This window comes from Callorhinus ursinus, unplaced genomic scaffold (assembly GCF_003265705.2).
Source record: "Callorhinus ursinus isolate GAN/ISIS: 27379988/994484 unplaced genomic scaffold, GSC_fseal_2.0 scaffold1, whole genome shotgun sequence".
Lineage (NCBI taxonomy): Eukaryota > Metazoa > Chordata > Mammalia > Carnivora > Otariidae > Callorhinus > Callorhinus ursinus.
In genome coordinates this window covers 2,879,697-2,893,044 of record NW_027397063.1, presented here as the reverse complement: position 1 = coordinate 2,893,044, position 13,348 = coordinate 2,879,697, and the positions used below count along the sequence as shown (strand labels likewise).

The 13,348-nt window shown below is 49.0% G+C and overlaps 1 protein-coding gene across 1 annotated transcript in view; it reads left to right on the top strand.

The window, feature by feature from the left end:
- Window positions 1-12,487, top strand: part of CLIC6 (chloride intracellular channel 6) — a 40,153-nt gene extending 27,666 nt beyond the window's left edge. Inside the window, exons 2-6 of the mRNA XM_025867555.2 lie at window positions 5,898-6,007; window positions 6,610-6,735; window positions 7,573-7,679; window positions 8,233-8,414; window positions 11,988-12,487. Coding sequence (XP_025723340.1) covers window positions 5,898-6,007; window positions 6,610-6,735; window positions 7,573-7,679; window positions 8,233-8,414; window positions 11,988-12,149 — 687 coding nt within the window. The 3' untranslated portion in view covers window positions 12,150-12,487. The remainder of the gene's footprint in view (window positions 1-5,897; window positions 6,008-6,609; window positions 6,736-7,572; window positions 7,680-8,232; window positions 8,415-11,987) is intronic.
- Window positions 12,488-13,348: the final 861 nt, after the last annotated feature.

Sequence of the window (13,348 nt, the reverse complement as noted above, 5' to 3'; positions counted from 1 at the left end):
TTTTTAAAATGGAGAAACTGAGGCTCAGGGAGAACACGTGAATTGCCCAAGGTCACACACTAGTCGGTAGTGGGGCCAGAGTTTGCACCGGCTCTCCCGGGCTGCAAGGCCTACGCTTATTCCCCTTGACCATGCTGCCTCAACATAGAAACTTCCATTTATCAGGCAAATGGAAAGAATTATACATTTTTTTAAAAATTTACAGAATCACTCAAAATCAGGACGTCTCAGGTCTACTTAAATATTGCATTTGAGGTCAAACCATTAGATTCAAGAGGCTTGGGGAAGACTTTATAACCTGTAACTCAGGCCTTCCCCCCATCTCCCTCTCCCCCCCGCAACTTCCCTCTCTCCAGGCCCCTTCCTCCAGCCCCGTCTCTTCTCTTCCCCGCTGTTAACTGTCACCCTCCATGGCTGATATCTTAGTAGGAAGAATTTGGAGCTTCTGAAAGGGAAAAGTTCATGGAAGCTGGCCCAGAAAAGAAGGAGTGGGGAGGGGCTGGAAGGCACTTTCTGTGGCCAGCCAGGCTCCAGGTGTGTGGAAGCCACTGGACTCAGGCTTCTGGTCATTTTCCTGTGTACCAGGAACTCTGCCAGGGCTGATGGGAGTGGCCCTGACGAATGAAGATGGGTCCCTTCCTCCAGACACCCCCGTTCTGAGGGTTAGAGCGACCTGCTTCCAAATGGGAGCCGGAAGAGACCCAGGAGGATTGCCCCCACCTTTCTACTGCTCCCCACAAGGCCTTCTTCCTGGGGTGGCACAGTCTCCCAGTCCTCACCTGCTCCAAATGGCAGGTGCAGAGACAGGGTGGGTGCAGTCTGGGCGGCACGGGGAGCAGTCAGAGCTCCCACATTTCTCTGTTGCGAGCCCCGGGGATTCCAGGCGCCCCACGTCGGTGGTCGATAACTGTTGGGTCTTCAGGTACCGTGAGAGGTGTTCATCAGACCCCAGAGTCAGGTGTCAGGAAGGGAGCCCCGGCCTCCGTGGAGACATCCAGCCAGTATAGACACGCTGAACCTGCGAGGGGGTTGCCCGCGGCCTCCCACGTCACACGCAGCCTTCTGCCTCCTGCCCACCCTGGTCAGCTACTGTTTGTGTTTGGCCTGGGTGCCTCCAGCACGCTGGAAACAGGACAGCCTGTCGTGACTCTCTGATTTTCTCCCAATCCCTGTGACGAGCCAAATGAGCTGTTCGCCCCCACGTCCCTCCTGGTTTCCTGTGGGGTCTGGAATACCTCCCTGCGCGCGGGATGCTGTCCTACCCCCTTGGGTGAAAGCCAGCTATCAGCTAAGGGACAATGAGAATATTAGTGATTGATTGCCTCTTCCTCTATCTTCCCTCTGCCTGTCCCCGTTGTCTTTCATTTTACATCTGGGTAGAGGAGGGGAAAAGGGCTTACTTTACAGAAAAGTTTAACTTTTAGGCCCCCATAGAATTTTCTAGAAAGAAGGTAGAGACAAATAGTTGGAGAATCAAGGTGGTGGGTGTGTGGCCTGCTCTGACAGAAAGGAGAGGGAACGGTGCTGAGGAGCTGCCAAAAATACCTTGAGGGAGGTTGTCACCCCAGTGTCAGGTCTGGACCGGGATGCCAGGGGTCCATTTGGTCCCTCAAAGGCAGTGGCAGGGCAGGAGGCATTTTAGTGGAAGCTGGGGGTGGGGGTCGTGCCTCTTCCCTGTAACCCCAGTACAGCGCTGGAGAGGTCATCTGCCTGAAGCAAAAAGCAGTGAAAGGAAATTTGAAAAAAAAAAAATGTATTTTCCCCACAAATTCTGAATGGCTTGAGTGTGCAGAGGGTAAATGGGAGAGGCTCCAGTTTGAAGAGGCCTGAGGTGAGGAGGGACGCCAGGCTCTGTGGTGACATGAGGACCCTTCGGCCTCGGGCCCAGGGGGCTCTGTGCAGCGCAGGTGGGCACAGGCCGGGACCCACAGAATTACAGTGCCCTCGAGGCCACAGCTGCTCTCCGTGGCAAAAGGAATGCCTCGGAACCTGTCGGAGGCATTTGTGTTTTCCTTTCGAGAATTACAGTTGCATTTGAAAGGCAGACACGCAATTCTGGGTTATCCAAGCGTCTGGGTCTTCACTGGAAACAAGACACCGATCGCTCACACCGCTTCATCTGATTTTTATCAGAAATGTATACATACAGAAATTTCCCCCCGTGGGCTGAGAAACTCTGCTGAGAAATTTTAGCTCAGAGTGTAATTAGCCCGGGAGAATTATCAGCAACGGAAAATAAAACTTGGTACCATAAAACATCTCAATTATGGCTACGGAGTCAGTTATTCACTCCTACCGTATGAGTAGGAGTGGGTAATGAACATGACCAAGACCATCCGCTCCCAGTGTTGCTCAATACCGGGCTGTGGAGACGGCCTAGCTCCGCCTTTATTTTCGCTGGCGTGTCCTAGCACTGAAAGCACATTAAAGTAATCAAGCCCGGCAGCGAGGCATCCTCGGTGCTCCACCCCCTCCATGTGTTCCCCCGAACCCCTCATTTACAACAGACCGCGAGACGGGAAAGTGTTTTCAAAGCCGTTTAAGATGAGGCAACACCGCGTATGTAAATCCTGCTTATTGGCAGCCAGGGCGGCTGGCTCATTCTCGAAAAGGCCGGACAGCCTCCAGCCTGCCAGCCCCACTGGCTTGCAATGGTCCTGTTTTGGGGCCACATGGTGGGGGACGTGCAGAGGGCAGCTGTGACTTTCATCCCTGCCTTCGAAGCTCCTGGCGCCCTTAAGCCTGCAAGCGGCTGCGCCATCCTCCGGCCACCTGTCTGTCTCCGGTCCCTGTTCCAGAAAGGAGCCTGTTGCCAAGTGTCTGTGTCTGCAGAGCTGGGTGGCAAAGGCATGTTTCACTTTGAAAGGACGGATTGCTCCTAACCCCTTTATTCTTCCTGGAGAAGTAGTTTCTCCAGCATTCTGGAGGTGGCCCGAAGAACAATTTGGGGGTGGGGGGGGACAGGCCCCTTCCCAGACCTGGAGTTCTTTGTCAAGATGAGCTTTCGTCAATGCCCCAGGGGTGGCAGACACACACGGGCTCCGTGGGGATTTGGCCACATACGGAATGAGTTATGACAGGATTCCCAAGGCTGCAGAGACAAGGGAGAAAGAGAAACACTTGCCCCACTCTGCAGAATTTATCTTAGACTTGACTGTGCTTAGTGTAACCACTCTAAAAATAAGAGGTTTAGAAGCTGCGAGCAAGTCAGGACTGGCCAAAATATGTGGCTTTCTGTCCCTGTGCTTTCGGGCCCTGCCCCCTCTTCTTGGCTTGATTCTGCCCCAACCTGCAGCAGTTAAGAAAACACTGGGACTTAGGAGGGGTCCTTGCAGCCGGCTGCCCGGAGTTTTATGTAACTCAGCTCTGCTCTTCTTGCTCCAGAACGGAGTGAGGAGGAGCCCCAGTGGCCTTCAGAATGGCCGGGAGGGGGTGGACCCTGGGGCAGGGGATGGCCTCAGGCGGTCAAGCAGGGCGCTGTTTCAGGGCCCATCTGCAGGGGAGTTGTAATGCCCACTCAGTGCGGGGGGGGGGGGGTCCTGCCTGCACACCTCCCCAACCCTCCAGCGCCCCCGGGAAGGTTCAGACTCCAGCTGGGGGAATCCTCAGCCCCTTCCCCCTGCTGGGTTGACAGGCCAGCACCTGCCTGGGGGGTGGGGCCGGGGTTGGAGAGTTGGTGGGGGTAGACGAGTGTGCAGCAAGGGCCTGCAACTTCTAGGAGTCTGAATCCAGTTCTCGAAGTCTGTTGGTGCCTCTTGATGTGCATTAAATCCACCTTCATGGGTCTCTGGCCACCAGTGTGACATCACCTCGGAAGAGCTTGTTAAAAATTCATATTCCTGGGCCCCAGGCAAGATTTACTGAATCCAACTCTCTGCAGTGTTTTAATTCATATTTTTACCTTTTTTTTTTTTTCTTAAGTCATGCAGTAACATAACCCAAACCTAAGACTCTGCCCCTTGAATATACCTGTGTAGCCACCACGGAGATCGAGATCTAGAACATTTCTGCTGCCAAGAAGCCTTCCTCCCATCCTTCCCGGATAATACTTGACTTTCCAGGGACAACTGTTCTTCGGACTCCAGTCACCCAGAGAAGTTCGCCTATGTTTGAATTCCCATGAGTCTGGTTTCTTTCTCTCAACAGCCGTGTCTCTCGTGCACCTCAGTGCTCCCTCCCGTCGGGCGTGGAATTGGCGTGCTGTAGGGTTTATGTTTAACTTGGGTAGATGACTGCCAAACACGTCTCCAGAGTACTTGTGCCATTTGCCCTTCGACTGCAGCGAAAGGCAGTTCGGTTGCTCTGCATCCTTGTCCACACTTGGTATCGTCAGACCTTTTCGTTTTAGCCATTTTGGGAGGTATGCTGTGGGATCTCTTTGTGGCTTTAATTTGCACTGCCCTGCTGCCGAACGATGTTGGGAACATTTTCATGGGCTTATTGGTCATTTGGATGTGTCTTTTATAAAAAGGCTGATCAAGTCTTTTGAAAACTGGGGGTCTTACCCTCTTAATTTCTAGGACATCTTATTATTAACAACCCCTCCAGGGGCGCCTGGGTGGCTCAGTCGTTAAGCGTGTGCCTTCGGCTCAGGTCATGATCCCAGGGTCCTGGGATCGAGTCCCACATCGGGCTCCCTGCTCGGTGGGGAGTCTGCTTCTCCCTCTCCCACTCCCCCTGCTTGTGTTCCTGCTCTCGCTGTCTCTGTCTGTCAAATAAATAAATAAAATCTTTAAAAAGAAAGAACAACTCCTTCAGGTGACTTAAGGACACAATCTCTCTAAAGGTCCAGTTTTCTTGGGATCTTTTTTTGCCTTTCTTCAGTTCCCAAGCCAGCAGCTCGCTTCCTGCCTCATGTCCTGTGAGGCTGGTTATAGACACGGTGCTTTCCTCTCCGGCTTCTCCTAACTATGTGCGGCTGGATTAATTGTGGCTGTTTCTGTCACTGAGGTCTGGCTGGGTGTGATGCTTGCAGTCTGGAGATGTGAAGAGCATGTCTAAGCCGCCTTCCTGCCTTTCCAGCAGCATCTTATTTATGCCACGAGCTTGTCAGAGACAGGAGGCTTGGGGCAAGATGGCAGGAGAAAGAAACATTTGGGAGCTTCTTTTGTTGGCCTTGATTCTACTGCTCCATTTCCTAGGGGGTGTGTAGCCCCCCCCCCTTCCCCATCACCTGCCTTTCTCCTCTGCCAGGAGCCCACGAGAAGGACGTGTGTTCAGTATGAGTGTGTCTGTGTTTGGGGGAGCTGTGTGTGGATGTGACCTGCTTTGGGTCACCAGGGAGGAGTCTCCCCACTCTCAACACCAACTGTGTAATAATCCCCCTTCTCGGTACAAATGCCCCCCAGCTCTCCGCCACCCCATGAATCAGATGAGGGGGCGTCCAAGTTTTATAGCGTCCAGGGATCTAGGATGCAGATAAGGCAACCCTCTCATTCTGCAGACAGGCACCGCAGAGACCGTGAGGGCTGGTATCTCCGTGGGAGAGTCGGCTGGGGTGTTTCTAAGCCTGCTCATCCTGGAAAGAGGTGTGTTGTTTCTGTAGAGGATCTCGAGACAGAGGAAGGGAAAGAGCATGTCTTTCTTGTGTGCCTTGGGTAACACAGGGAGTTCCCACTTGCCGCTCTTTCCCTGCGCGGAAGCCGTGCAGAGGCCCAGCGTGGCAGGAAGTGGTGAGTGGTGGGAAGGCAGAAGGAAATGCTCGGTGCAGCCCGCCCCTGTGTTTCCCCACCCTCACCCCAGCGGAGCTCAGTGGCTCAGTGAAAAGGCCCCAGAAGGGTATGTACAGCGTCATGACCATTAACACAAATCTGTAATGGTTTTGTGCCCACGCAGTGCGGAATCTGGCGCTTAAAATTGTGAGGCTGGCTCTGATAAAGATTCCTTTTTCCACTTAGGCTGGTTATGATGGTGAGAGTATTGGGAATTGCCCGTTTTCCCAGCGCCTCTTTATGATTCTCTGGCTAAAGGGCGTTATATTTAATGTGACAACAGTGGACCTGAAGAGGTAAGATGCATTATTGAAGTAACTCTACTTGATTCCTGGCACACCCATTCATACCCACACCCAACTCACAGCCACACTCACACCCCACCCTCATACTCCCCCCCACTCCTGTAACACACACACACGTTCAAAACTCAGGCACACTCACAGGTGCACACGCTCACACGCACACACTCCTAGGACCCGCGGGCAATATCGTGGCACATCCATCCTCGATCAGGACTCTGAACTGAAGCCCAAGTCTGGGCTCATCAGTAATGACAGGATCGGATCAGACGTGATCAGGGAGGAGTTGGGGGCACCATAAGGAACCTGCCCCCCCCACCCCGTTCCTGGTCAGCGGAGAACCTCTCAAAAGCCTGTGTGTGCAGATCTCCTGTGAGGACACTGGGGAGAGTTCACTTTCTCTCACCTCTGCATCCAGAGAAGAGCCACACTTTCGTTGTCAGTAGGACATTTTGAAAACCCACGATCACTTTTGACATTCTCAAGGGTTGCTCCTTGTAAACTGGGGAGGACCCGGCTAAGCTTTGGAAATGAGTCTACACCTTGCCAGCTATTTACAAAAGCTGCTGTTCACTACCGCCCCCCCCCAACCCCAGGAAACCCGCAGACCTGCAAAATCTGGCTCCTGGAACAAACCCTCCCTTTATGACTTTTGATGGTGAAGTCAAGACGGATGTGAATAAGATCGAGGAGTTCTTAGAGGAGAAACTGGCTCCCCCGAGGTAGGCCTCATAAAACCAGCACTCACAACTGGATTGCCACTTTTCCCCCTTCACAGACAATTTTTTTTTTTTAAGATTTTATTTATTTATTTGACAGAGAGAGACACAGCGAGAGAGGGAACACAAGCAGGGGGAGTGGGAGAGGGAGAAGCAGGCTTCCTGCTGAGCAAGGAGCCCGATGCGGGGCTCGATCCCAGGACCCTTGGATCATGACCTGAGCCGAAGGCAGACGCTTAACGACTGAGCCACCCAGGCGCCCCTTCACAGACAATTTGAAAGCTCCTGGCTTCGTGTATTTGGTTTTCTGTGGCCACGGTACTTAACTTCCTTCGCTGTACTGTGGTGTGCCACAGAAAACACAGAGCAAGATCAGAAGCCTTGAGTGATGATAGACCTGGTTCTCTCTGCTTTGCACCTGCAGGTTGGCAATTATGGTTTGATGACAGGAAGTGGGGAGGAGGTGGGTCGATGTCTAATGGGTCGGCCATTTCTTAGGTCCACTGCTGGAAGGTAAGGTGTGCATGTTACCGTGGGATGTTGCAGAGTGCCGGACCTGGAAGAGAACCTTCTAGTGCACCACCTTTGTCTTACTTGAAAGGAAACTAAGACCAACTGGGTCCAAGGTGTGCCAGGATGAGAACAAGTGCTTTCTCCCTAGACTGTTGCTTCCAAAGCTTGGAGATAAAAAGATTAGGAAAACATTCAAGGGGGAAGTTTTTTTTCTTCTATATCCTCTCAGAGAAAGACCTGCCTCCCCGCCCCCCCGCCCTGCCCCACTCGAATGAGCCCAACTCAAACATTACTTACCTGTGATACTCCAATCCTAAATTTTTCAAGGTACCCTAAGCTGGGGACCCAACACCCTGACTCTAACTCTGCCGGAAATGATGTGTTTGCCAAATTCTCCGCATTTATAAAAAACACCAAGAAGGATGCAAACGAGAGTGAGTACCTGCCATCTTCCCCTTCAGTGTTCTCCACTCAGAGTGCCCCTTGCTCAGCCTCTGGTGTGGCTTCTAAGATCCTGGGAGTTCTGACTAATGTCCCTGGGGGTAGGGACCTGTATCTAGAAATAAGGAAAAAGTACCTCTAGTGTTGAATCTGCACGTGGGTTTCAGGAGATCGAGATTGGGAGCCCAGAAAAGAACATTTTGAGGGGAAAAGAATCCCCGCCAGGAATCCCCTGCTGCACCGTGGGAATCAGTTTCAATGACGATCTTGCCAGTGCTTACTTCCTTATGGGCTTCCCATAAATACTTTTGAATACGTGGATGAGTTCAAGAAGGAGCAGTGTTGTGTAGACAGCAGAATTATTTTCCAGGGAGGAGTGAGTCCTTTGTGCAGATCTTAGAAATCTACATCCTTCCCTCCAATTCCCCGGTGCTGCCCAGCCATGTGCCACGAGGGAAAGGTGATTGACTCCTTCCTTGATATCTAGAGAAAGGTGACACTACTTTGTATGGCTTATCTTAGTCATTTTCTGCCTTTGTGTTCTAGTTTATGAAAAGAACCTGCTGAAGGCCCTGAAGAAGCTGGATAATTACTTAAATAGCCCTTTGCCTGATGAAATCGATGCCTACAGCACCGAGGACGTCACTGTTTCTGGAAGGAAGTTCCTGGATGGGGATGAGCTCACGTTAGCCGACTGTAACCTCTTACCCAAGCTTCACATTATAAAGGTTTGATGTTCCTCCTGCTGCAGGTGCTGAATACGCGAATGAGGCTTTGTTTTATTTTGGCCAGACATCAAAAATATCTAAAATGCAGACTCCTGAATTAAAAAGTCAGGTTTTTTTTTTGTTTTTTTGTTTTTTTTTTTTTTCTGTTTGAGGCGGTCGAATCCCCAGTCTCAGATACATGGATATTCCCAGGTATTCTTCAGGTGGTCTCAAGAAACATTTGGGAGCTTGGCTCTCACCCCTCTATCCTCACTGCTTCTTGTTCCAAGTCTTACCCCCACAGCCTAAAGAAAAGTTATGTGAAGACAACTTGAGGGCAACGTGACTATACCCGGCCTTTTATGCTTGAGGCTTGGAGACGATGCGCCAAATCTGGGAGTACGGCAGTGTGAATTCAGTCAGTTGGTGGTGGTTGGCAGGGGAAATGGCTCTGCATAGGGATGACAGAGGTGTGTCTTCTCAGCTCTTAGTGTTGACCCCCTATAGCTAGGGAGCAGCTCCTTGGCTGGGCCTCTGCCAGGCTTAGCATCGTGTCTTCCCAGAGAGTTGAATGGGAAGTCAGCATCATGCATCATATATTTTAGGGTTTAAAGGCTCTCTAGACCACTGGTTCTCCAGCATTAGTAGGCATAAGAATTATTTGGGGAGCTTTTTAGAACTGTAAATCCCCCATCCAGACTCTGGTCTCCTAAATCAGAACTTCCAGGGGTGACCCTGGGGGATTCCGAAGTAGATGGCCTTACACTTGGCCCCCGGAGTTATGGCTTGCTCTCAGTGGTAATTCCAGCCTTCACGTCACTTATAGGTGTTAATTGTTATCATTATTACAACTGCAATGTTCTTGGCCCTCAGTAGCCTCAGAGGCCCCAAGAAGAAGGCCAAGCCTTGTTCTGGGGCACCTTTATGATTAAAATTCCACCAAGTCCAAACCTAGGTCCTTGGTAGAAGGATAGGGGAGTTGGGCAAGAAGACACAGGGAAGTCCAAATCAAGGACCCGGTGGTCTAATAAAGTATGTCATTGGCATTTAGAAATTTACAAATTAGGCTCACCTGATCTGTGTTGCTGATACTCCTGCAGGCTACCAGCTACCCCCGGTTGCTCCTCATCATTGCCTTGCCTTTCATTTCTGCATTTCATCTTCCTTCCCGATTCCTTTCCTAATCCTTGCTCCATTTCTCTTCTTCTCTCTTCCCCAGTGTGCTTGAAGGATACTAACTTGAAATCCAAGCCTTGAAGATGTGTCTGAGCCCTCAAGTGAATGTTGTTTTCAATAACTTTGCCAGTTTCCCAACATCTAAAATGTAATGAAAGCATCTCAACTCATCAAAACCTCCTCTGTTTGGAAACCATTTTCAACAAGATATTTATGTAGCTGTGTGTGGTTTAGTCCCTTCAGCGGATGTGTTGTAGTCATTGCCATGACCATTATATGGTCGTGGAGGTTGGGGAAGAGCAAGAGAAATGCCCCAGCCATACACCGTCAATTGCCACTTGTTTAGCTCCTATAAGAAAAGAGTTTTTTAAATTTCGGGAGATGGGGTAAACTTCAGAGTAAAATAAAGCAGTCCCTGGCTCCAATATAAGACTGGAGAGCAAATTCTTCAAAGCCATTGAGCACTCAAAATACCAAACAGCTTAATAATCTTTCAGGATGGAGCACCTTCGGAAGGGAAATGAGGCTCGGTCTAAAGGAATTTATGATAAAAGATGAGAGAGTAAAGGAATTTATAAACCCACCAAAAACAATATGAAAAAAGTAGAGTAAAGCTTCATCTTTCATAAAACCAGAAAAGGACAGAATACCAATCCAAAGACAGAAACTTTGTCTGATGTGAGGTGTCACAGAGCCAGTGTATGCTTCCCTGTATATTTAGCCAAGTTCAGATGTCTATAAAAGTAAATAGTACAGTCCTGAAATGCCCAACACCAAACCTCTTTGAGGACTGGGGCCATGAGAGGAGAATCAGGGAACAGCCCCACACGGATCACTTTTGGGCTGAGGTCTCTGGGGAGGGAGATAATCTGAAGGAACAGGGAGGGGAAGTGGAGAGAAGGGATGTGGCATTCTGCTTGGTGCCTGCTGAGCAGAGAAAAGAAACAGTCCTTGAACCAGTCAAGAGAGAGACTGTACATTGCTTGGGCTTCATTTTTAGCCATGGTGACCTCTTGCCTAATCTGTGAGCCTCAGAATGGAGGATGCTCTAACCCTAACCTTGACTTTTTGCAAACAAAAGGAAAGAATTCTTAACATTAATAGCAATAAGGTTGAATTAAGGTAAAAGATGTCAAACCATTTAGGAGGGTTTCTGACAGTTATATTGTCTTGTTTTGCTGCATCAGTGGCTTCTGGCCTGCAAGATCTGAGTAATAGGTCCCAAAGATCTTCTAATTTGTTTTGTCCCATGTTCCACTTCATCCAGACAACGGAGGCGACAAAGCAGAACTGACCTTTGTAGCGCTGGGTCTCTGTTAGGGGATGGATTGCATCCCCCCAAATTCATAATTTGGACTTCATTGAAGTCCAAATTCCCAGTACCTCAGAACATGACCTTCTTTGGAAATAGGATCTTTGTAAATGTAATTAGTTAAGATGGGTTGTATTGGAGTAGGGTGGGCCCCTAATCCAATAGGACTGGTGTCCTTATAAAAAAAGGAAATTTGGACACAGAGACACACATAGGGAGAATGCCATGTGAGGATTGCTCTTATGCTGCTGCAAGTCAAGAAACTCCCAGAAACTGGGGAGAGAACAGATTTTTTCCTAGAGCTCCCAGAGGGACTGTGCCCTGCTGACACCTTGATCTTAGAATTCTGGCCTCCGGGACTGCGAGAAAATAAATTTCTGTTCTAAGCCACCCAGGTTATAGTACTTTGTTACAGCAGCCCCAGGAACCTGATAGAGTGCCCAACAGAATATCCTCTCCTTTCTGACAAATTCCTCACCGACACCCCACCAGCCAAAGAAAACATCTCACACTGTTGTTTCCCATGAAGTTCACTCACAATTGCCCCGTCCTCACATCCACCATTTCCATGAGGATAGGGATTTGTGTTCCTTTGCTGACAATGAGATGATCTGTTTAGTGACAGAGTGATGGAAATCTGTAGGAATAATATACACAGATATCTGGGATTTTAGGAAGTGAGGCTCAGCAAGTAGGGAAAAGAGAGCACTTCACAGTGAATCAGGCACAGTCTAAACTGAAGATCCTCATGAATCTTTAGGCACCAAATAACAGAGCAGCAGAACACACAAAGCCCAAACTGCTGGCAAGACAAGGAGAAGTCCACCGAAGTAGAGACCAAATTCATGCCAGTGGATCCCAAGGTCTATCTAAGATAAATTGGTGGGCAGGATTGTGTGGAGCCACTTTTTTGAGCCCAGTACTTTCATGAATTTTCCTGTTGCAAAGTTGAAGTGAAATTTGGGGCAGCCTGGCTGGCTGTAGGAAGAATACATCAGGACTCGAGAAAGAGAATATATTACACACCTCAAAAGAGTGGATTGTCTGATCTAATTGTCTACATTAGTGGGCTTTTCCTTTGCTGATTACTTCCTCTTGATTTTCAGATCGTGGCCAAGAGATACAGAGATTTTGAATTTCCTTCTGAAATGACTGGCATCTGGAGATACTTGAACAATGCTTATGCTAGGGATGAGTTCACGAATACGTGTCCAGCTGACCAGGAGATTGAACATGCATATTCAGATGTTGCAAAAAGAATGAAGTGAAGCCAGATTGTTTCCAGTCTTATTTCTTGGCTGTATGAACTAAACTATGATGAGAGTGTGGTCTTTGTGTGTCCTTTTTTTCCTTCCAAAAACCATAATGCCCATATTTTAATAATACTGTATCATAGTGAGAGCCACTCAACACCAAATGGCACATGGCCTTGTGATTTGTCAACTCACTTGTGTAACTGAATAATACGAATATCTATTGTGACACCCACCACTTGTCCAACTGACTTCTTAATTTACTTCTTTGGCATTCACGGATCCTGTAAACCATGATATTAGGACATGTGTTTTGCAGTTTAAGTTTCAAGACAAATTAGATTTGAGTTCAATTCCTCCTTTAATTTAAAAAAAAATCATCTGTCTCTGATAGTTTTCATAATCATATACAGCTTATTTTTCTCCTCTAAAATAGTAGTTTAAGTTTTTTTTTCAGAACGAAAATACTGTTTTTATAGTCACAAGATGATTACACGCCTATTTTAATATTTTAAAACAATGTGAGAGAATATAAGGAAGAAAAAAAAACACTACCTAAAATTTCACTCCACCTAGATAATTGCCGATAACTTATTGGTGAACATCTTCCCCTTCCTTAGTCTCTCACAGACGTTCACACTGCACACAACTCCATTCCTATGAGATTGGTGAGGGGACCTGTGGGTGAAGCCTTGATGATCATCCATAGAGGATCCAAAAAGATCCACCACTGCAAAGCTAGAGGCTGCTTGCGATCAGGTTTCACAGGTGGAGACCTGGAGTCCACAGATCCGCAGTGACCTGCAGCGATACAGAGGCTGGGAGCTATGGGAGGTCCCCTCTCTGCCTAGTTACCACCTTGGTGATGGCAGCTGCCTCTAGGTCCCAGGGCAGGCAGCAGAGAGCGCACATGGTCTTTTGTTCCAGCTTCCTTTTGGATGCCTTCTCCCACTCCCTCCCCTCTCATGAGACCATGCCTTCCTGTGGATGCTCAACATCAGCTGCACATTGGAGGATCCTCCCGCCTTGTGATGAAATGTGTACAAAGCACACTTCGATTCCTTCTAAGGGCTGCCCTCTCTCAGACCCAGCACTGCGCTTCTTCAACGATGATGGGGTGTGGGGCTAGCCTGGTTCTTGTTGCTTTTCTGCCCTCTACAGTGTCATTTCGAGGTCAGGCAGGGAAATTCCAGGGGGATTGAATTCATGGTGAC